Source organism: Gadus chalcogrammus, chromosome 9 (genome assembly GCF_026213295.1).
Source record: "Gadus chalcogrammus isolate NIFS_2021 chromosome 9, NIFS_Gcha_1.0, whole genome shotgun sequence".
Classification (NCBI taxonomy): Eukaryota; Metazoa; Chordata; class Actinopteri; order Gadiformes; family Gadidae; genus Gadus; species Gadus chalcogrammus.
The window spans coordinates 12,737,029-12,759,840 of record NC_079420.1 but is presented as its reverse complement, the minus strand read 5'-3'; the positions used below and the strand labels follow the sequence as shown (position 1 = coordinate 12,759,840).

Sequence of the window (22,812 nt, the reverse complement as noted above, 5' to 3'; positions counted from 1 at the left end):
TAATAATTATTACCCTAATAATTTCATGAAATAACAGGATATTGTATTTTTGGCCATAGATCGATGGTTGTAGTTCTACCACAAACACAAACATGCACACAACCTCACATGCGCGCACACACAGACAGACAGACAGGCATGCAGGCAGGCAGGCAGGCAGGCACACACACACACACACACACACACACACACACACACACACACACACACACACACACACACACACACACACACACACACACACACACACACACACACACACACACACACACTCCTGTCAAGTATCCCAACCCTCCTACTCTATGATTGCATTTATTTGAAGGCCATATCTCAATATTGATGCCAACATGTCAATATTTCTGGTCCCTTTTTTTTCCAGTCATCATTGACCATTGACCACAAGTATCTGATTTAAGTTACACATTCCATACAGCACAGATTGGTTTTGTAGACGTCGCTGTTATAAAATCGCAATCCCAATCTAAAGCAATATCAATTAAATAGAGCTTTGATTTATTTATTTGAGTACAATTTAGTTACATTATTAATAAGCCTTAAATGCATATGTTTTGAAAAGACATGCATTTGAGGTCTAATGTTCAAATGTTCATTGTCGCATCAGTGGCTGGCTCTAATAAAGGACTGGTTAACATGTGATCTATTGGTGCGTTGGATTTAGAGGTCCGACCAAATGTATGGGTGGAGTCAATGGTTTTGGTTATAGTTAATTCTAAACAAAATTAAATATTGTGAAATTAGTACATTAACGCCATATTGTTACACTTTTTCGTGAACGTTATCGTGAACGTTTTATGTTCAAATTAACTAAATGCTATGATTTGTAAAACATGAATTCAGTTATCCTATCGTGAACTGGCACACTGTTTAGCCAATAAAATGGCACAGTATTCTCTGAGTGGCAGGTCCTCGACCAATGCGAAGAGCGCTACTGTATTCGGCTGATAGGTAAATTGTAGTTGGGGGAAGGGGTCGCTGAAGTTGACGACACCGCCATCTTGAAAAGTACCCTCAGATAATCTACGTTTTCGCGCCCGTCAGAATCAGTTTTAAACAATATATTTTTATAAACGTAGTCGCGCGTTGTGTCAATGTTTCTTTAGTGGTGGCGTCGGGCTAATGGTTGAATAAGCTACATGCCGGATACGTGTCGTATGCTGTTGTTTATCGGTAGGTACCCTGGCCAGTTGATGCACTTCTCGTTGAAAAGACAAGAACTGGCGACTAGCTAACAGTCTTCCATAGCCGGCTACGGCTAACTGTCTAGCAAGGAGCATACTTGGCCATCTTGCTTTTTTGCAGTATAAAGGTTACTTTGACAACATACATTGTAGCAACTTAGATCTTTAGGAGCGAATATGACCAACCCCGTTTGACACATTGTAGTCAGACTAATGAAAAGGCTTTGTTTCTGTGGTCCACCGTTTATTTCCTTGAACCGTTCCCTGTACTATATGTTAGTTGCGTTAGCTAACAGGAGCTAGCTGTCAACGCAAACACCATCGCTAGCATTATATCGCAGCCTTCTTCACGTGATTCCTGCAACTCTAACGTTATTGTGCTGAACAGTAATTAACTGTGTTCGTTGGTTTGACTAATTTACATAGTCCGTTCGCGTATTATGACTCTGGCCACCGTTCCCAATGCTAATTGGAGACTGAAGTTAAAATGTAAGATCTATGGCCAACCTTAGTGAATTATGATTCAGGAGCACCCGGCTATGATCTTCTATGCTATGAATGAGCTTGGACTATCTCTGATGTAGAATGGCTTTACCATCGAGTGTAAACATTGGACGCACTAGTGCCGCAGGTGGAACGTGTCTTCACACCATCTGGGACGCAACGATGTTCTCACATCAGGAGCAATAACGTTAGACGTATTAAACCTTACAGAATAAAATGTATGATAGTAGAATATATAAAGATCTGACGGTAAATTGAAGATATTAACATGTTATTAGCATAAAACAAGCAGACCGACAAGCATAACCCGAGGTTATAAGTGAGGTTAGGATTATGCTTCAATTAAGTTAACTACCTTCAGGCGTAGTGACTGTAGTTAACCTAACTATTTAATCTGTTGTTGTTGGCAGACAATCCAAATATATCATCCGGCTAAGAAATTAGAAGTTAAAATGGTCGGCAGTGTTAATAGGAACTTCTGATTTCCCACTCAATATATGGGCTTCGACCGAGACACAAATGGATATGAGCTGAATATACCTTTCCGAGTGCGATTCTCTGCCATTGTTTTGAAAAGGTGTGGAGAATCATTCTTAAAACTGATTGATAGGCCTGGGTTAAAGACTCAATAGAAACCATGTTAAACAATAGTTTGGGGAGAAAGGGCATTATCTTTGGTCTTAACATCTCTGGCTGTCTGATTTACTTTTTATTCAGAGCGAATAGAGCCTTTAGACTTTAGGGATGCAAACAATCCAGACAGTTATCGGAAATACAGTCATTAGTAGATGAAATCTTCTGGAGTTAAAGCATAGAGTGTGCAAACTACCAAGGTTAAACTTGACAGATGGAGTCTAAAGTAGATTGGAAAAAAAAAACACTCAGTATCCCATGTACTTCACCAGAAACTTGGCCATTTTCAATAGGCTACCAGGGACATAATAGTGCTATCCACTAGTTTTTAAACATTTTGTAACAGTCCTCCCATTGTGGTGTTTCCTTGTGTCTTCCATTTCCCTGTCTCTTTTTGCACTGTTCAGGAATAGCACTCCTGATTTAGTTGTATACTGCACAATGACAATAAAGGCTTTCGGTTCTATTCCATGTAATTTGCTTTTATGTAGAGACCCAATGAAAGCATCACGGCACTATATCCAAATGTTTAGAATTGAACAAGGGTATTGCCGGCTGTAATTGTGATTTACTTCTGATGAGTATTATTGGTCTACTTCAATCCAGATTTAAGTCAATATATGTACGTAACGTTATAATGCATGCAGATAACATATGAGGATTACGTGTTCAACTTGGTCAGTATCTCAAGATGACACAATGCAAGGGTCTTAACATGCATGCAAATGAGTGAAGTGAACCCGTTTTCCAAAATAGGTTATCTATGGGATTTGTTTAGATCTCATGAGATTTTTTTTTTTTAGAGGGGGGTCAGAATAGTATGTCATTCAGGGCACTTCTTGTCTGATTCTGGCAAAGTTGCTGTTTTCTGCGTTTCCACCGTGGCCTTAAGACACAAAAAGAATCTTCCTGGGGTTTATACTCTTTCTGTATGTGTACTGTTCTCTCAGGTGTTTGCTGTTGATGTTTTGAGGAGCTGCTGGGTGCCACTGCTGCTGTATGTGTGCTGCTGTGTCTGTCTGTCGCCACCTTCTGCCCAGCAAGCCAGCCTGTAATGGGCCACAACTCCCAAAGAGTAGAACACGCCTCCTCATTTTAACCCCAGTTCCAGTCTCTGGACTCCGCACACAAGCAGGTGGGCATGGAAAATCTAATGGTTACCAGGAATACAAAAACCTTCGATCACTGATTTTATTCAGTTATTTTCTGCTGCCATCTAAAGGTTGAAATCCAATAACCACAGTTTATACCAAAAAAATGATAACGCAGAGCTCTGGTATGGGTACCAAATGCTTTCATATAAAAAGAAGGTATGATTTCACGAACAAGGATTTGGACATGAAAAACATTTATAACATTTCCAAACATGTCTCGTTTGCTTTTAATGAATACTGAATTGAGTCATCACCATACCCACATGAATAATTATCTACCTCCATTCAAGTGTGAACTCTCCAGATCTGTCAACTGGGACCACTATTATACTACTATAGGTTTAGGATAACATATAAATTATGTTGTATAAAGGTAATTCATGAAAAAGATGATGCAATCACACTCAAGATTGATTGTACTCAAGTCCTCCTTGGATTGTATAGTGTTGTAACTTGGAATTGTATGGTGTGCGACTTCCTGCATTTAGAGTCATGTTTTGGAAGTTTGACCTCCACACCACGTCTCACATCGACACGCTGTTGGAGAAGGAAGATGTGACATTGACTGAAGTGATGGACGAGGAAGATGTCCTCCAGGAGTGCAAGGCTCAGAACCACAAGCTGGTGGACTTCCTGCTGAGGCCTCAGTGCATGGACGACCTGGTCACCTTCATCACACAGGAACCCAATGCTGATGTAGAGGAGAAGGTCAAATACAAGTAAGGCTGCATTCAGGCATTGTATTCCATATTTTAGTTATTTTGTGGCTTGATTCATTTAACTAGTATTTCATTGATAAAAAAAATCATTTGCTAATCATTTCAGGCAAATATGTAAGCATGATTTATTTGAGTGTGCATCAAAAGAGGTCAAGCATCGAACTTTTGAGTTAATTCTTTAGGTACCCCAACATATCGTGTGAGCTGCTGACATCAGACGTGGGTCAGATCAATGACCGACTGGGAGAAGATGACAACCTACTGATGAAACTCTACGGCTTTCTCCAAAACGAGCCACCCCTGAATCCCCTCCTGGCCAGCTTCTTCTCCAAAGTCCTCTCCATTCTCATTGGGCGAAAGCCAGAACAGGTACAAGCCCAGTTAGCGGCCCTAGCTTGTGGCTGTCACGGTGATTGTGAGCATGTTTACTTTGCCGCCACAAGGCCCTGGTTCATGAGACTGATTTAAGCAATATTACACAAGAGGATGTGCACTTCAGTGATGCTCACAGAACTCGTCGCAATAATGACGGTGAAGCACACCCTCAAGTGCAATATTGCGATTATGCCACAGTTGCATACTAAATAAAATGTAATCACATTTGTAGTCGTATTGTGGGGCAATTCTCTGGGCAAAAGTTATAAATCCCAGAGTTTATTTGGATGCAAGGATACCATATATATATATATATTGTAGACAAACGGGGAATAACCTTATTGTTGTTCAATTCATGTGTGTTTGTGTGCATGCATTGTTTTTCAGATTGTAGAGTTTCTGCGGAAGCGGGAGGACTTTGTAGACTTGGTTATCAAACACATCGGGACGTCGGCGATCATGGACCTGCTGCTCAGGATGCTGACCTGCATCGAACCACAGCAGCTGAGACAGGACGTGCTTAATGTGCGTAGGTGGTTTATTATATAGGCCTTGTTTGTACCTAGTATGTTTTGCCAGTGCACAGTTGCAAGTGTAGTTCCTCTCATCACACTTTCTGAAACTGAATACCACAATGAATTGATTCAAAATGTGGCGCTAGCATTTCAAATGCCATGGCTGATTGAGTTTGCAATGTCATTGTTTTCTTTCAGTGTTTTGTTATTTACGTATTTATTGGCCCATCCAACATTTTTACTCCATCCTCTTTTGTTTGTCTCTCACTGCAGTGGCTGAATGAAGAGAAGGTAATCCAGAGGCTGGTGGACATGGTACAATCTAGTCAGGACGAGGACGTGAGTAATTTCATTATTTAAAACAATTGTATGACCTTGCGGCAAAGTTTTGATCACATGGCAATATTATTGAATAAATGGAAGCAGCAGGCAAAACATTGTTTGGTTTAGTATATCCTGCATTGATTGAACTATGTCTGAATTGGTACGTTCATATTGTTATATATTTACCTTTATGTATGTATTTCATACGGCCCATCTTGGCCTTAATAGAGACATTCCAACGCCTCCCAGTCTCTGTGTGAGATCATCAGACTGAGCAGAGATCAGATGTTCCAGGTTCAGGGAAGCTCTGATCCAGACCCCCTGCTGGCCACACTGGAGAAGTACGCTCTTGGTTATATAAAAATAATTGCTTTTTTGCATGTATTTTTTTATAGAAATATAATTTGTGTGAAATAAAGTAAATTCCATCTGCTATTCTGGATATCTGCTCCCCCACAACAATGTGCAGTGTCTTAACAAGAGGCAGCATTTTATGATCTGATTGTGTATAGTCTACACTGGGAGTCATGTAATTGCACCCACCTGCATTTTTGAATCCACACATTTCATTTGCAGCATTATTGTTGCCAGGATTGTAGTGAAAGCAAATGGGAAGTGAATGGAAGAGGCTTTGTGACAACTAGTACAGACTAGTAAAAAGGACAGAAGCAATAACTAGGTTAATTTGTTTGTGTGCAATGCTTTATTAACATGCATTGCCAAATAGTTGTGATGGGGAGAAATGTGTTACTTGCAGTTGGGTTGTCTGTGGTCCTCCTATTAAGTCATTTCTTCCAGCTCGATTTTGAGGTTTTTTTTAACCTTTTGTTTGCATTTCTACTCATCAGGCAGGAGACTGTGGAGCAACTGTTGGCCAACATCTTTGACAAGGAGAAGAATGAATCCGCTATCGTCAGCGTTATTCAGATCCTCCTCACGCTGTTTGAGACGAGGAGACCAGCGTAAGTCTGAATAACAAGGATGATGATTGTCTAGGTTTATAGTCTATGCAAGGGATAATGCCCGACGAGGTGTCCACGCCTCCGCGAAGTCCATTAATTCCTGATAATGGACACCTCGAAGGGCATTATCCCGCTTATACCACGGTCACTTGCCAAAGAAAATAAATTGAGACCATTCATTTATATTTTCATGCGTTTTATAATCCAAATATAACGTTTTTCACAAACAATAACAAGCTCTGTTTCCCTGGTAACGCCTGAGGGTTTGACTAATTCCTGGAACAACCATTACCCTCCCGTAAGGTTCTTAGGCAACGGTTCGTTGTTCACTACTCCAGTGATTAGAACGGACCTTAGCTACAACTTGGCAACGGGAGGTATTCTAGTCCGTCAGCTTTGACTGCATTCCCGTTGCTATGGTTACTCATTTTTGAGACGGGCTGATACGATACGCCAGCTTGTGCATTAATTGAGATCGGTGAACAGACAATTTGACTGGAACTGCTTAGCAGGTGACCGTATATCAGGAGTTAATCAGAATCGAGCGTTCCCCCAAACCGTGGTATAAGATATGATAAAGGAGGCTGGGTTTCTATCAGGGCTGTTCGAACGAATTTCGAGAGTCGATATAATAAGAATAGTAAAAAATATTCTACCAGGGTTTCACCCAGCACTTTACAACTAAGGCGACCGCCTAAGCAAAATAAATACAATTCACTCTGTGTATAGATGAGACTGCAGGGCAGTCTGACAGCCTGCATGAAAAAAGAAGAAGCATAAATGCTCCACCTGTAAAAGGGTTGGTATTTAAAATAATAAGGAATGCGGTTATAGTGGAAGATTGACAGCTCTGGATGTGTTGTGTACAATGTGATTTAGGAGGTTGTGTTTCTATGTAATAAGTTTTTAGTCAAATATGATAAATGATGTTTGGTTTCTACGTTGCAGGTTTGAGGGTCACATGGATTGTCCTCCAGGAATGTCACACCCTCTGTTCTCAGTCAACCACAGCATCCTGGAAGCTGTCAGGCCCAGACTCAAGGACTTTCACCAGCTTTTACTTGAACCTCCCAAGGTACCCACGATCACTATTCAATGCTTGGCAAACAGATGTGGCTTGGCTAAGGATACTGAATAGATTTAGAGCCAAGCATATGCTATATACAGCTGGACTTCCAAAGGATTTGTCATGTACATTTGGTTAGCAGCCATTCACACTCCATTGCCAGGAATTCCCTTTGGCATATATTCAGAATGGAATAGTAATAGATGTACAAATAATTAAAAAAAAGTTCACGCATAGTGTTACTTTCCATCTTTGATTTGGTTGTTAGTTTTGCACTGGATGTTTTTATATTATATGAAATGGACTTGTAACTGATGTGTGATGCTGAGTAAAGAATCCTAATTGTATGGAATAAAAACCTTAACAGCACTGTACTAACTTACACTTGCATTTTCTTTTAACCCCAACAGAAGAACCTGATGAAGACAACGTGGGGGGTGTTGGACCCCCCAGTTGGCAACACAAGGCTGAACGTGGTCCGATTGGTGGCCAGCCTTCTGCAGAGCAACACGCACACCATCAACACAGAACTCATCAACCTCAACACGTTGGGGGTCATATTAGTAAGTATCCATGTTAGTGGAACCCACATTGGACACACTGACAGTGCTTTATTTGCCCCAGATCAGGTAGAAGAAATGTCGGCCCGCAACATAAATATCTATAGCAGTAACTGTTATGTCGTAGTAATGAAAATGGATACATTTTTAATACTGTTTGTTTTTCTTTCCAGGACATGTATTTCAAGTACATCTGGAACAACTTCCTCCATATCCAGGTGGAGATCTGTACAGCCATGATCCTGGCCATGCCCCCTGCCCCCACCCTCAGCCCAAATGGACAGACGGATGCAGAACAGGACTATGCCAGGGAAAGCATCCTCATCAAACATGTACGTCTCTGACTTGTAGCTGGGCCGAATCTGTATTTCAATCTCATAATAGTTTATGCCCCTCAAGGAGTCTAAATGCCCCTTTGAGGTAGCCCCGCCCATACTTCCGGTGAATTGAGGTTGCCCTGCACAGCAGTGTCTGGAGAAGAGCAATACATTTCTTTCTGCTTCTGATATGTTTTTGCGGGGAAAAATCAACACGCTGGCTTTTCCCCTTGGTGCGCTACTGGCTGGTTTAACACAATGACGACAGGGAAGCGACGGCAAGAAGCCAATCGCGTACAGGCAGTTGACCTAGGCCCGTTGATACCGCCTCTTCTCCTCTTTGTGTCCTGTTTTCATAGTAGCTGATAATATATGTTGATGATGATGATACATATTTAAGAGAAGACCTATTTTTGGGAGATTATGGCAACTACAACTATTAGAAGTTTACAACCTTTCATGTAGGGCTGGGCGATTTGGCCTAAAAATAAAATCTCGATTTTTTCTAACTAATGGACGATTTTCGATTTAAACCTCGATTTATTTTTTCTGTTTTTCTCTAAACAAATTCCATTGAAACCCATGTACGTGTGTGGCGCTTATGGGGTGTCGCACCACACTCACCAACGCAGGGGTCTACCACCCGCTGATTTAAGAGTATCACGATTATCAACAATCATGGAAAGCTGAGTAGGTTTATCAGTTTTAATAACAGTATGAACAAATAGAACACAAAAATGACAAGTTGTCCTTTGTATATCTATAGTAGCAATAGCACATGCTAAACAAGGACAACATCTACTCAGAATAATTGAATGAACTGTTTACATCCATGGCTAACCAGTGCATGAGAAGGAGATGACAGGAGACTAATGTTTCACTCTTTCAATTGCTCTAATTTGAGCTCTTACTGTTGTTATCTAACATACCATACAGTAATTTAATTGTGTAAAAGTGTGAAATTACTGCCCCTTAAAAATGACCATGAATTAGCTATACTCTCATTTGCATAGTGATTAACATTATGAATTTAAATTGTGTATACCAACTGTATGTTGGCTGACATTTACCTATAACTTTTTTTCCCTCCACTCTAACCAAGGATGCCTGTTTTTAAATTCCCTAGCCTGACACCCAGTCTGAAAGGCTGGCCAGGGGTCCTCATCTAAAAGTAACAAGGAGATATAAAGTGGGATTAAAACATTGTCTTCTGTTGACTACTTATTATGTGGTTTACACATTAATATGGGAGGACTGGACACACACGCACGCACGCACGCACGCACGCACGCACACACACGCGAGAAGGAGGGGCTCGGCCCGCTAACTAACGTGCAGAGATGCAGGGGCAGCTTCGCGCTTCGTAACAGAGACAGGGCAGAGCGCGAGCGCGCAGCGGGAATTTTATGAATGGTGAATGTAGGAGATAACTTCCCCTGCTTAAAGTATTTTATTGCAGTTATACCAAACCGATATTTCCGAAAAATAAACACAGAAGTGAAAGATCTGTCACAAGACGATTGATACGTATCCGTGCACATTTTTAAGTGGGTATACGCAAATCCTGGTGCGTTCCTAGTGGGTATACGGCGTATACCTGCGTATCACGTAGACTACACCACTGCTTGTAACTAAGAGAACACACATGTGAGTTGTTGATCACAAATTATTTGTATACATAACGTCATCTTTGCAAAAGACGTTTAACTGAAAAGTGTTTCAATCGACCCGGCTCTCCCCCAAGTCTGTCGGGGGCGAGGTGAATGTGATTGCAGTAGGCTGAGTTTTGCGCGCGTTCTGGAAAGTGAGAGAGGAGGCTACTACGGAGTCTATTCAGCAAAACAAATCGGAAGAGTCTAGAACTGTTTTTAAATCGCGATTTTTCGGTTCAGCCATTTCACAAACCGTAGGAAAGAAAAAATGCAAATTAATCGATTAAACCGAAAAAATCGCCCAGCCCTACTTTCATGGCTTTGCAAATGATAAATAACAACCAGTCAACCATGTACATGTGGTTTCCCAATATTATAATACAAAAATGTTATCTAAAAGATGGTATACTACCGTCAATGTGTACATTTGTTTATCAAGTTTTATTTTGTTTAAATGAAATCTGATAATATGAACCAGTTGTGACCAGTGGGGAGATCCACACAAGAATTTCCATCCAATAACTTTTCTCTTGACTCAACTTTGTTTTCTCTCTAACAGCTGTTTGAAAAATGCCAGTTTATACAGAGAATTCTGGATGCATGGACCTCCAACGAAAAGGAACAGTGAGTATATAGATATATCTGTGATAATGGTGAATGGATTTTCAAATAATTTATTTCTATATTTAGTAATTCGCATCAGCAATCATTGAAAAGGTAAATTGCCAACAAACCTGGCTGAGTTTCTTCAAATGGCATCTTTGATCACAAAGCAAGTGTGTATATACTTTATTTTGTGTTGTGAATTTGATTAAAGTTATTATCACCTTCTCTGACTCTAAATCAGGGTTATCCATTTTTGAAATCTTTAGAGAATCAATATGGCCTCCCCAAATGGAGGAACACAGCTGGCCTCAACACCAGCCTGTCACTGGCTGGCCTGTTGATGTATTTGGTTCCACTTAAGAACTGAACGTACATTTAGTTCTTAGTGATAATTTAATAATTGTCAAACGTAATGGTAGAAACTATAATCTTTTGCATTTTGGAACAAATAAGTTATCTTCACTTACATGTGTCTCCGTCTTCTATTGCAGAGCGGAAGGGGGCCGGCGGCGAGGCTACATGGGTCACCTGACCAGAATATCTAACTCTATAGTTCATAACTGTGACAAAGGCCCAAACGGACCGCAGATTCAACATATTATCTCTGGTATGGACCTTCTTTCCTCTCCACTTATTTATCTTTATTCAGCTTTTCTCCCAACGAACATCCAATTCATTGTTTGGGCTAGAGATGCGTCACTGATGCCAGATACCTTTGATGTAGATACTGAAACCAGGTTCTAAACAAGAACCGGTTTTCGCCGGGTTTCCGACTCATCACGATTCAACCTCTTTGTTTTGCATGCTGCGTGTGTTCCCCCGCAGAGCTCCCAGGGGAAGACAGAGATAGATGGGAGTCCTTCATCTCTGGCCAGCTGTCAGACACAAACAAGAGGAACACTGTTGACCTGGTAAGATGTGCAGTTTTGGCCAGTGAACTGATGTATGCCACAAACATCTACGCATTGATTAAGAAAATCTATGGTCTGTGCTTCCAAATTACTTTACTTCCAAATTACTTCCAAATTACTTGTAATTTATTCACTTTTGCAATCTGATCTTCTTTGTGTTTTTGAGGTTCAGTTAAGGCGACTATGGAAAATATATGCTTATTGAGTACTCTTTTCCCTGACAATGAACACCGGGCCTTTTTGTTTGGTTCCGGTTTCCGACCGACCCTGTCAATTTATGTGCGACCCAAATTATTTTGAGCTTTATTAAAAAAAAAAACTAAAAAAAAAAACTATGCAAACTATAATTACGTTTTGGTACAGCACCTCTTCATTCTGTACAAGGATGAGCGAATTTTCTCGTTTTTAAATTAAAACAACCTACCTATCATTCGCTGCCGCTGGAAAAAATAAAATAAAAAATAAAATAAATTCCCTACCTACCCATGACCTCAACTGACAACCAACAGGAACCAAACTTTATTTTTTTTTAGGCCCTAGGGTAGAAGGTATGTACCTGAGAAAGTAGTGACTAAAGCTATTATTTGTTATGCAGGTGAACATGCACCACATCCACTCGTCCAGTGATGATGAGGTGGACTTTAAAGACACTAGCTTTCACCAGGACTCTTCTCTACAACAAGTAAGATGCACATATGCAAGCGTGCACACCAATATATATATCTATATATGTATATGTGTGTGCGTGTGTGTGTATGTATATGCGTACATGCATGCAGACATACATACATGCATACAGCAATCCTTTAATGGACTTCCTAATATATATTTTTGTGTATGCCTTTTATCATGCACCTACCACCTATTATTCCAGCAAATGTGCTCCTACATTTCATATTGTTAATCTACACTTGTAGTGTAGCTGGTTTGGTTCAAGCATGAAGGCTAATGTGTCCATTTTAAAAGCTCAAATTGATTCCATGTATTCACACTTAACCTGTGAAATGTACTAAAGATTAAATTAAATCTGAGCAATTTTTCTAACTAAGACGTTAGAGCATTTTGGCACCTTACTATTGCATGCCTGTTATGTTGTGCTATTCTAACCCTATGGAACTAGCTCTCTGTATTTAATACATATTCAAGCATACCTTTGTTATCTCCTGCATTACATATTCAGTTCCAGCTTTGTGTAGTGCTAAGACTATATCATTACCGTTGGTCCTGGGCTTTGCCAGGCCTTTTCTGATTATCAGATGCAACAAATGACGTCCAATTTTATTGAGCAGTTCGGCTTCAATGACGAAGAGTTTGCTGACCAGGACGATGTTGTGGAGTGAGTACTTATCCTGCATGGCTAGACTGTGCCTCTGATTGTTGCTGTCACAAGAAAAGGGATGGTACACTTGTCAGAACACATTAGGAAAGGGTTCCCCACTGAAATTGGGTCTTCACAGTGGTTAATGGTTCCAGATTTTGATTGTGTGTGTGTATATAGGGCTTGTACATCGTGACGTCACTGTTGGAAGCACAGCAGCATAGGAATGTTAGATATTAAGTTAGTAGTAATGTTTTTTTGATTACTGGAAAGCATTTGTCATTACGTTTTGAACTTGCAAAGCCGTTTCTCATTCGAGAAGTGGTAAAACAAAGTTTACATGAGCATCATTGCATTCTGATGTACAAGTCCTGTAGATAGTTTGAGGAGTATTGCTCTTTACGTCAATCGATATCGCTTGACTTCAAATACCTTTTGTGACCTAAAAAATTGTCTTCATAGATCTGTAATATTACTTTAAATTTTGTGGCATAGTCTCTGGTCACACAAAATATCCTGGAAGATTAAAATATCCAGGTAAATCACAGTTCATGTGTGATTGATTGAGTATGCCGTCCCTTTTCTTTATTTCCAAAAACCTAGCTAATGGTTATGGGTAAAGTCTGCGGTCTTTGTTGTGGGTGCTAATGAGAGACTAGTAACTGTCTATAAATGTATCTGGGATTCCTTATGTTGAATTAGGTGTAGTCTCTTTGAGCCCGTTTCTTTACTGTCTTTAGACCTGAAGTATAGAAGCTTCTTTTACCAGCTTTCGTGACAATCTTTGACTTGTAAAACGTTTTATATTCAGAGCTGTGTCACAGTTCTCTGAACTGATGAACAGATTTGACATTTAGCTTTGTCAGTGTTGTCTGGATTGACCACGTAAATTAACTTCAGAGTTTTAAAATTGACCAAGATAAGACACATTTGTCTCGTTGGAAAGTTGTCATGAATGCACAATGACGGGATGCAGATGCAGATGGCTCACATCATTTACAGGGTGGGGTGGGGGGGTGCGGGCAAGGGGCTTGTTCCCTATCCCCTATTCCAGCAAATCCAACCTCCTTATAGTTGAACATAGGTGAATGACCTTGCTGCCCATGGCCACACACCCTGATAACAACTCTCATTACACAAACCATTTCCTTCTTTTAATCTGGCCATTAACTGAACTGACTATTATGAGCTGTCACTCACAACATCTCCTCATGAGAAGGTATGATCTCCTACCAGGTTAACAGCGTGCAAGTTGCTGCTTCTTTTAAGAGGACGCTAATCTGCTTAACTCATTTGCTATTACCCAAATAACCATTTGATTTGCACCTATTTTAACTAAAGTATTAATTTTCAACTTTTTAGTGCAGTTTGTCTCTGGAGTGAAGACTGTCCAGTGTTTCCCCCAGATAATGTGTTAGTCAAGGTGGTCAAGGAGCAGGGGGGGGACTACCAATATACACTACCATATTGGTAGTCCCAATGTATATTAAATTGACTACCAATTTAATATACATTGGTAGTCAAGGCGGGGCCCTATTGTTGTTGTTATGGCGGGCGCCTTAACAACACCGTACTGGGGGAAACACTGCTGTCTGTGTGACCACTTGCCAATCATAACAGAGGAGCTGGATTTGTTTGAATTCCCCCTTTTTTTTAATGGGATAGACACCCGTACTAATGTCGTAATGGTATCTATGCTGTGAAGGTTACAACAATTTTGATTATTATGGCAAATGTAATGTCTTACAACAGGGTACATTATCATTTATAGTAGTAGCAGACATGTGAAAAAGATATGTGTGAATTTATGTTGCACTTTAGAGTTAAGATAAATGTAGCCCTGAGGTTCCTCAAATAGTAGACATTTAATACTGGAGTTGGAATGTTGTCATGTGTGTTTATGCCTAACGTTTCTAACTAAACTAAACTCTGTTCTCTTTAACATTGCAGTATTCCCTTTGATAGAATATCAGACATCAGTTTTTCACTGAATACAAATGAAAGTGTAAGTATCGATATTACGGATCATTACCTGTAGGGGAAAGTAAATGGCATTGACTGAATATAAAAAAATGTGTTTATGTTCAATTATCACTGCTTTGCTCTATAATTAGGGTAATTTGCCTTTTCAACTCTTATGGAGGGGGGAAAGCATCTTATTTATAAATTAATAATTATACATCAAGGTCAAATAGTTGTATTATAAGACCTTTTTTCTTGTCTGGGATTATGGGCTATGGCCTTGACTCGGAGTAAGCTACCAGTTTGGCTGTGTGATAGGGTTTCCCACCCATCAACCCTTGCTATGGATGTTGGACTGCAGAAATGTTTTTACAAAGCGACCATTATCGGCTTCTTCCTACTGGCCCGTTGTCGAGCCATACTCAAGATAGGAACCGGAGGAAAATTAATTTCACAAACTGTCTGAGTTTGGTGTGATCTTTAACGGTGTGACCACTTGTTTGTTGTTCCTAGGCCAACATAGCATTGTTTGAGGCACGCTGCAAGGAGAAGATCCAGCAGTTTGAAGAGGCTGGCTCTGACGAAGAAGACATCTGGGATGAAAAAGATGTCTCTTTCGCTCCAGAGGCACAGAGACGCCCCAGGTCTTCCACTCATCTTATTTACTCTTAATGGCTGCTCATGGAAATTATGAATGAACTCTGCAAATGACTAGCCCAAGCCCTTATGCGTGGACACACAATGATCTCTCAACACGGCATCGGGTGCTAGGTTGGGTTTAGGGATATCGAGACGTGGGTACTGTTGCCCAGAGGTCGATGAATACTGTTGAGTTCATGTTTAAAATGATACAAATCATGTGCCAATATTGGAAGCGCATCGTCGGTTGTGAAGACTAACCTGCAGTTTGCTAAAGGGGGAAACATTTTAAATAAAATATAAATTAATTAATGCTGATCACGTTAAACATGCAGAATTTAGGATGAATGGGCTGAAGCATAAGTTAAGGAAATGTTATTCACGGCCAGTAAATGTATGATCCACATATTGTGTCCTCTCAATTCACCAATGTCATCTGAAGCATGAAAACAACGGATATGATGTACAATGTAATAAACCCTTTTAAGTTTAGTGAACCCTGAAGAATTAAGTAAAAAGGGCTGGCCCTCTGACACCCCTTTTGTATGCGTCTTTTAAACAGGAGTTCTGGCAGCACAGACAGTGAAGAGAGCACAGACTCTGAGGAGGAAGATGTTAAGAGGGATCCTTTTGAAGTCCCCGGCCTCAGTACTGATGACAGAATGGATGTGGATACAGGTACATGATACTCATTGCTAACTCATGACATAAACTATATCAATGCGGGGGGAGCATTGTACCTCACTTATTTTTAATTGGTTTGTCTTGCCACATAACAAATTAATGAAAGAATCGTAATGGATGTGACTTAGTTTTCCTTATTGTTCGCAATGCTTCATATAGTAGGTCTAAATAATATAATATAGACGTTTTATGTGTCACTTAAACAAAAATGTAGCATGAATCATAGCATTGCTAATTTCCTTTATTTTCTGGCCAAAAAATGCAACCTTTTTGGGCCAACACCAGTTTCTGTTTTGAACAATGCTGCCACCTTAAGTCCGTTCCTGCGAAAAAGTTGGACCAGTTACGTTGTCTTTCCGACTCAGACCAATTTAATACGTGGCACTGGACCAGCATTGCAATTTATTTTATGTAAATGGTAGTTTATGTGTATCGTTTCCAAGAGTTGAGTCTACGTTTTTCAGGACCTGTGTGGACAGCCAACTTTGAAGACATCCCCATGGACACTGGCAACTCCACTGCACCCGCCCCGAGCCCCAACAGCACCCCTGCACCTCCCCCCTCCTCCTCCTCCGTACCAGTGGTCCCCGGTGCAGCCTGGAGCAGCCCCCCTGCCCCCTCCAACTCAGAGACCAGCTGGGCCGACTTCTCCAACTTCCCCCATCTCAGGTGGGCAACTGATTACTACTCTGGTTCATAATTACTGTAATAATTAGGGCTGTCGATGTTAGCGATCGCATGCACATCTTTCTTTTTAAGGTAAATTCATTTCAATTTCATTGAAGTAATGCTTTCCTACGTGATGCCGCGGAATTGAATTGCTGCGGGCACAACATAAATTACCTAATGCTCCACTTTTTGATAAACTTTATTTGATTTGGAGTTGCATTATCTATTTCAATAAGTAATGACAGTTTTCCACCTTTGTATTTACTTTTTTATACTTTAAACAATAACATTGTTGAAGGATTAATCAAAATAACAAGCGTAAGCAGCCCTAGTAATCACCACTGTCACGGCTTCTCGTAATTAGTAACTCAATTATGTAACTAATTGGTATGTTTTTCTATTCAAAGTCCTAAAGACCCTCTAAGATGCAACTCTCCTGTAGCCATGGAAACCAGCGTGGAGACAATGGACCCGCTGGGAGTCAACGCGCCCATGCAACCCGAAGGTGAACCATCATCCGAACACTCCCTTCAAATCACAGGGCCAGCAGCAAACACACCTCATTTCTATGCCAATTCCCCACTTCAAGGCATTGACATACATTTAACAGTAAACGCTATCACCTGTTTTACCAGAAACGTCAATGTCCTTAGTGTAACATTACTTTTTGAATCTTGAGTAATACAAACATTTGAAGGGTGATTGAAACCTTTACTCTGCCGTTCCTACATGTGGATCATCAGTTGTGTCCATGTGAACCTGTGGGTCTTCTTCTCCCAGCAGAGTGTGACGGGTGGTCCCCGGCGGACCAGAGCCCGCTGTCGTCCCCCGCCCAGAGGCTCAGCAGCCCCGAGGCAGAGGAGGAGGAGGCGGCCAGCGAGCAGCGCAGCGTGACCGAGACGGTGATCAACGGCTCCATGAAGGAAACGCTCAGCCTCACGGTGGACGCAAAGACTGAGACGGCAGTCTTCAAGAGGTTAGAGCAGCGGGCTCATGGGCACCGATTGGCCTTTCATGGTGTTAGAATGGCACTCACACATGTGGAGTCATGCTTTAATATTCCAGATAACGTAAATCTGTGCTTTTCGATTAAGGGTGGTCTTGTTAGCTAGTATGAATGGCCAGAATATTATAAAATGTGTATTGGGCAATACACAATATATTTCTTTTGTTCTCTGGATCTTTATTAACGGTGTGGGATGATTATCCATTGATCTAATACTTAATATACTTAATCATAAATTAATAATATTAATTTCTATACTGTAGCTTTATCTTTCTAGCAGTAAAGACAAATTGTTTTAAAGAAATCTTCTAAGGCTTGATCTGTCAGATTTGTAAGGGCAGATTCCTCGGTATCCCGTAAAGGAGCGTGACCAGCCTTTCAGTGTTAATATGCCGATTAAGTGTATTTTGCCAATTTATCACGGTTGCATCTTGAGGATAAAGCTGCATTCGTTCTATGTCTTGTTCATTAATTAACCTTTATACTTGAAAATGGATAACATTATGCAAGTGAGATGCAATTCTAAAAGCTATTTAATTTGTTGTAAAATGATCTAAAGTGAATATTTTCTCATTACTCTTCTGCAATACATTGAACTTGTAGTGGCTTCAGTACATTTCAGCAGCAAATTGTTATTAAAACCTGCAGTTCAAATGCAGTCTGACTATCCAACAAGAGCCATTGGTCCTAATCGCCATGCAATATTTCTGTGCCATCATTTCCAGTCCTGTTGGAATGCAGTTAGAGAGTGGTCAACGTGTTGATGGATTTTGCTTTGACTCCATGCACGAGGATTTCAGAAAATATGCATATTTGTGACACACTTGTCTGTCAGAGGGGCAGAGACAGTGACAAGTAGCAGATGCAGAGTTGAAAGGTGATGGAGGCATGAAGCCGGACCTCTGGCAGCCTTTCTGTAGATGTATGATGCGTTTGGTGATGAAGGGGGAGACTGGCTCAACAGAATGGTATGCCAAGTCATTTGCCATAGAACCTGTGGCATGTGACTTCAACTGCAACTAAATCAAGCAATAAATCGGAAAATACAAAACCTGTGTTTCACCAAGAGGGGCTGTCCCTGCACTTAGATTCCTCCATTTGGATATTGTTCAGTTTGGTCTAAATATAGGTACAGCTGTTTGCAGAGGTGTATAAAGAAATTCAATTCATAAGTACTAAACTTGACAATCCAAGTAGGAATCAGACTTTCCTCACACAACATTCATAGAACAAAGGATACCAAATCAAGATGCCAACATTTGGGGAGCTGCACATTTGAATCGGCTTCATGTGACTTTGTCTGTTTTTGTCATTCCCATTGAGTGTCTTTAACCTGAATTCCAATTCAACAAAGATAACTCTATAAAACCATAACCCTCCGCATCCCCCCCCTCCCTCCCCTAGTGGCCGATGCCGTGTCCAAGTTATGTGTGAGCCATTAACAACTTCTGTCGTAAGACCTGGATGCTTGACTGTTGACTGACATTTACAAGCAGAGCTTCCTCTCCTCTTTTTCTTTCTATCCCTCTCTCTCTGTCTTGCTGTGCGTTGTGGGTGTGCTCTTCCTCAGGGTGTTGAAATCGTATCGGTATGTACAGCCACTCTGACCCCAACCTGCAGCTGTGGTGTCTTGTTGTAACGTCTTCATCCAACTCTCCCCACTCCCCTTCGTTTTGATTTTCTGCTCATCTTTCCCTCCATACTGCATGTCTTTCTACCAGGTGTGTCTTTTTCACCTCGCATGGGCTGTAAGAATCGTATTGGTCCCCTACAGGATCATATAGATAATCAGAGTTAATTGGTTGAAAATCAATGAATGGGAATTCCTATTCCAAAGCATATACTACAGGAAAATATGAATGCTCAACCCATGTTTATGGGTTAAGCTTTTGTTAACCCATAAAGTTTTTGGTTGACCTTGAATACTGAAAGGTGCTCAGATTTTGAAAAAGTTGTAAAGTATTTCCAATGTTAATTTAAAGTAATATGAACTGGATTAATCTGGCTCAAATTGGGAATATCATTTGATAATGCTCCTGTTTCATCTTGTGCAGATGCATGTTTTGTCCATTATGGCGAATGCTCTTCATCATTACAGTCAATTGAGTGAACAGTGTTTATTTAAACAAACACCCAGGGCTGAAGAGGCAAATATGACAGAAATGTCAAGTAAGGTCTGAATACCTATACATGAATTAAGTGTTTGTTCTGGCATCACTATAGCTTTTCTTGATTTCACAATTAAAGGCTTCAGTTCACGACTTACAATTCTCGCTCTGACCACCTGGTGGTTTTGGATCTCATCTTAAAATGGAGAAATGGTCAAATTCTGCAAAATAACCCAACCCCCAGGGACGGCAGCATCGCTGGTGAAACACGGTTAATGCAGGCGTTGTTTCTTATTGTTTTTTTGTTTTTTTAAATTGGGCCAATAAACCATGAGATTAGCACGTGAAACAAACACTTTAGAGAGTTTAGTGAGGGTATTTTGGTGCTTTAACCAGTTTATAGTAGTGCTGGTTATAAAAAGCAAGACTGGATGGCTGGCACTGTGAAATGTTGGACCAATCAAAACATTATCCAAAAAGGGCAAACCCCAGACAACTCCACGTTTCTTTTATTTGCTGAACATTTGGATGTTTGCGCTGCACCTTCCTTGTTTCGTGGTCTAGCTTCCATTGTCAACACCTCCATTGTTCACCTCTTGTTTTACACTTATGAAATCCACTATTCCATCCAGCATGCGTCTTCACTCACCATCTCAGTTTGCGTGTTCATTGGGTCTTTTTTGTACAAGTCCTACGTGTGTGTGTGCATCTGTGTGTGTGTGTGCTGAAGGGTTTCATGGTCACGGTAACCTCCATACAACCGTAGTAACATGTTGCCGACGCCCGTTACAGTGATGAAGAGAAAGCCGTTTGTTCGGAGGAGAAGTACACTGTAGCGGCGGATAGTGATCCAGAGAGGACCGGCCCCAACACCACATCATCCCCCTGTCCCAAAACCAGGTGGGTCTCCACGCTCACGCCCAATAAACAGCTCAACAGGGTGGCTTCTGGCCAACACAACAGGGGCCACGTGTTGTTTCACTGAATGTTCACTTGGGGGCGCTACTGTTCACCCATTCTGAATGCAACCCGTTTCACTCTCCAGTCATGGCCGCCTGCCACGGTTGTCTCCTCTTTGATCGTGGTTTTGTTTTTCCCGCCATGTCTGATCCGTCAGCGGGGAGAGGAGTTGGGCCCCCGCTGAGGTCCCCAACGGCCCCTCAGAGACGGCAGCTGTAGAGGAGCCAAAGTAAGTCCTAGACTACGGACCGATTAACTCCTTGGAGAATTAAGTATAAAGAAATAAATAAGAATTATGTACTGAGACGAAAGTACTTTCTTGCAGCATAGTATATTTGAAAGGAGACCAAAACCTAAAGTTCACGATCCATTTCCTTTTGGTATATAAAAAGGCTTATATACTGCATATATTATCTACAGTATATAATATGTATGTAATGAAAAACTGATCATTGTTGCTATATTATCTCTATATAGAATCAGTGCATAACTGATGTATCACAAATTGTGTGTTTCTGTTCCTCCCCACGTGGGTCTGAAGGCCGGACGTGAGCCCGGCGTCCACGGAGGTCGACGTTAAGGTACCAGCGTGAGGACGCCCGTCCCCAGAGCAGCCATGTTTCTGCTCCCAGATTACACAAACCAAGAGACATCACCAGGACCAGCAATACTTCCATAGGCTCAGCCCAGTGCGACACACCACACAAACACGCACACACACACACACCCCCACCACACACACACCACCCCACCCACCCACACACACACCACACACCCCACCAACTACACATACCACACACTCTGTTATAACATGAAGAACTGAGAAAAAGAAAAAAAGACAAACTCGAAAGGATTTTTCTTTTCATTTGTTTATATACTATTGTTGTTATGAGGTGATGATGTGCGACTGATCTCTTGCCACTCAAAAAAGTAATATGATGTTGCTATAGTAAAAGAAATGATTGTATGAATAAAATATTTTATAAAAAAAGAAAAGAAATGGTATACAGTAATGGGAAGATAAATAACTAAGGAATGGAAATCTAGATGGATTTTTAATATTCTCATGTACTGTCACCAAGCCCCGCATGAGCTGACGGATGAACCGACGTTGACAGGCTGCCACGGTCAGAAGCCAACCAGTTGCTGTCAGCAAAAGAGTCCTCTGAGATTACAATTGAAACAAACTTACAAAAAACTATTTACTTAAAGGTTTATTTTGCCACAGGTATTATTTGTAAATGTTTTTTTTTTTTTTTTTTTTCTTGTATTCTATTGCATTAAGTCATACTTGACCAGCCATTTTGGTATAGTTTTTAACTTATTTTATTATGGAAGTTACATGATGGTAATGTTGTGATACTAATGAGGCATCCACAGGTTATCGTTTATGCATGTCACATTCACAGCAGAGTGTGGGGAACGTGGCCAGTGTCGAAGTGCAGCCTCTAGAATGGGTGTGGGCCCGGTAGCTGATGTTGCTCCCACCCCCTCACCGACTTGTACAGCACTCCAAATGACCCCCCCCCCCCCTCGTGTGTCTGAAAACTCTACAATTCCAAATTGCTCCTGTTTCCATGTTGCTACACTTGGTCGATTTACGATGCAGGGTCCAGAAGCTCGACAATTTATGGTAAATGTGAATTCAGACCTTTCCGTATACTTTTCTTTTTTTTTTACTGTTGGCATCCCTTAGATACATTCAGCAGGTGTTAATAGAAGAAGAAATGTCCGCACTTAAGTTTTAAATGTAAAAAAAAAATTCAAGTTCCATGGAGTTGATCTATGGGATTGTGCCTTCGTATTGGCACTACGATTTAAGACTAGTTTATGGGGACAAGTGATTCAAAGAAAAATACAAGGCCACAACTTGTAACTAAAATAAATATCTTGTGAAATAAATCATTCTTTTACTTCTGCTGTTGTGCTTTTTTTTTTCTCTCAAGTTAATGTGTTCCTTAACGTCACT

General features: G+C 40.8%; 1 protein-coding gene across 7 annotated transcripts; it reads left to right on the top strand.

Moving 5' to 3' along the window:
* Nucleotides 1-995: 995 nt before the first annotated feature.
* On the top strand, nt 996-21,627 carry ppp6r3 (protein phosphatase 6, regulatory subunit 3). Of its 7 annotated transcripts, none has more exons than XM_056599562.1 (25): nt 996-1,188; nt 3,287-3,471; nt 3,979-4,209; nt 4,392-4,578; nt 4,972-5,109; nt 5,373-5,438; nt 5,652-5,764; nt 6,272-6,385; nt 7,334-7,460; nt 7,862-8,014; nt 8,185-8,343; nt 10,540-10,604; nt 11,078-11,193; nt 11,412-11,497; nt 12,093-12,179; nt 12,787-12,833; nt 14,766-14,820; nt 15,291-15,421; nt 15,979-16,094; nt 16,565-16,769; nt 17,177-17,274; nt 17,553-17,745; nt 20,676-20,783; nt 21,001-21,072; nt 21,385-21,627. In XM_056599562.1, exons 3-25 carry the CDS (start codon nt 3,983-3,985, stop codon nt 21,434-21,436), a joined length of 2,715 nt encoding a protein of 904 aa, XP_056455537.1. In that variant the 5' UTR covers nt 996-1,188; nt 3,287-3,471; nt 3,979-3,982; the 3' UTR covers nt 21,437-21,627. The 7 variants fall into 7 exon arrangements, with proteins under 7 accessions (XP_056455537.1, XP_056455536.1, XP_056455535.1 ...); XM_056599561.1 differs by having other exon boundaries at nt 17,550-17,745; XM_056599560.1 differs by having other exon boundaries at nt 12,754-12,833.
* Nucleotides 21,628-22,812: the final 1,185 nt, after the last annotated feature.

Bases quoted from the DNA above. Each gene is read 5' to 3' on its own strand.
- ppp6r3 (XM_056599556.1), top strand. From the start codon at position 3,983: ATGTTTTGGAAGTTTGACCTCCACACCACGTCTCACATCGACACGCTG. The intron at 16,095-16,564 runs GTACATGATACT...TACGTTTTTCAG, and splicing joins CAGAATGGATGTGGATACAG to GACCTGTGTGGACAGCCAAC. The intron at 17,275-17,549 runs GTGAACCATCAT...TTCTTCTCCCAG, and splicing joins CGCGCCCATGCAACCCGAAG to CAGAGTGTGACGGGTGGTCC.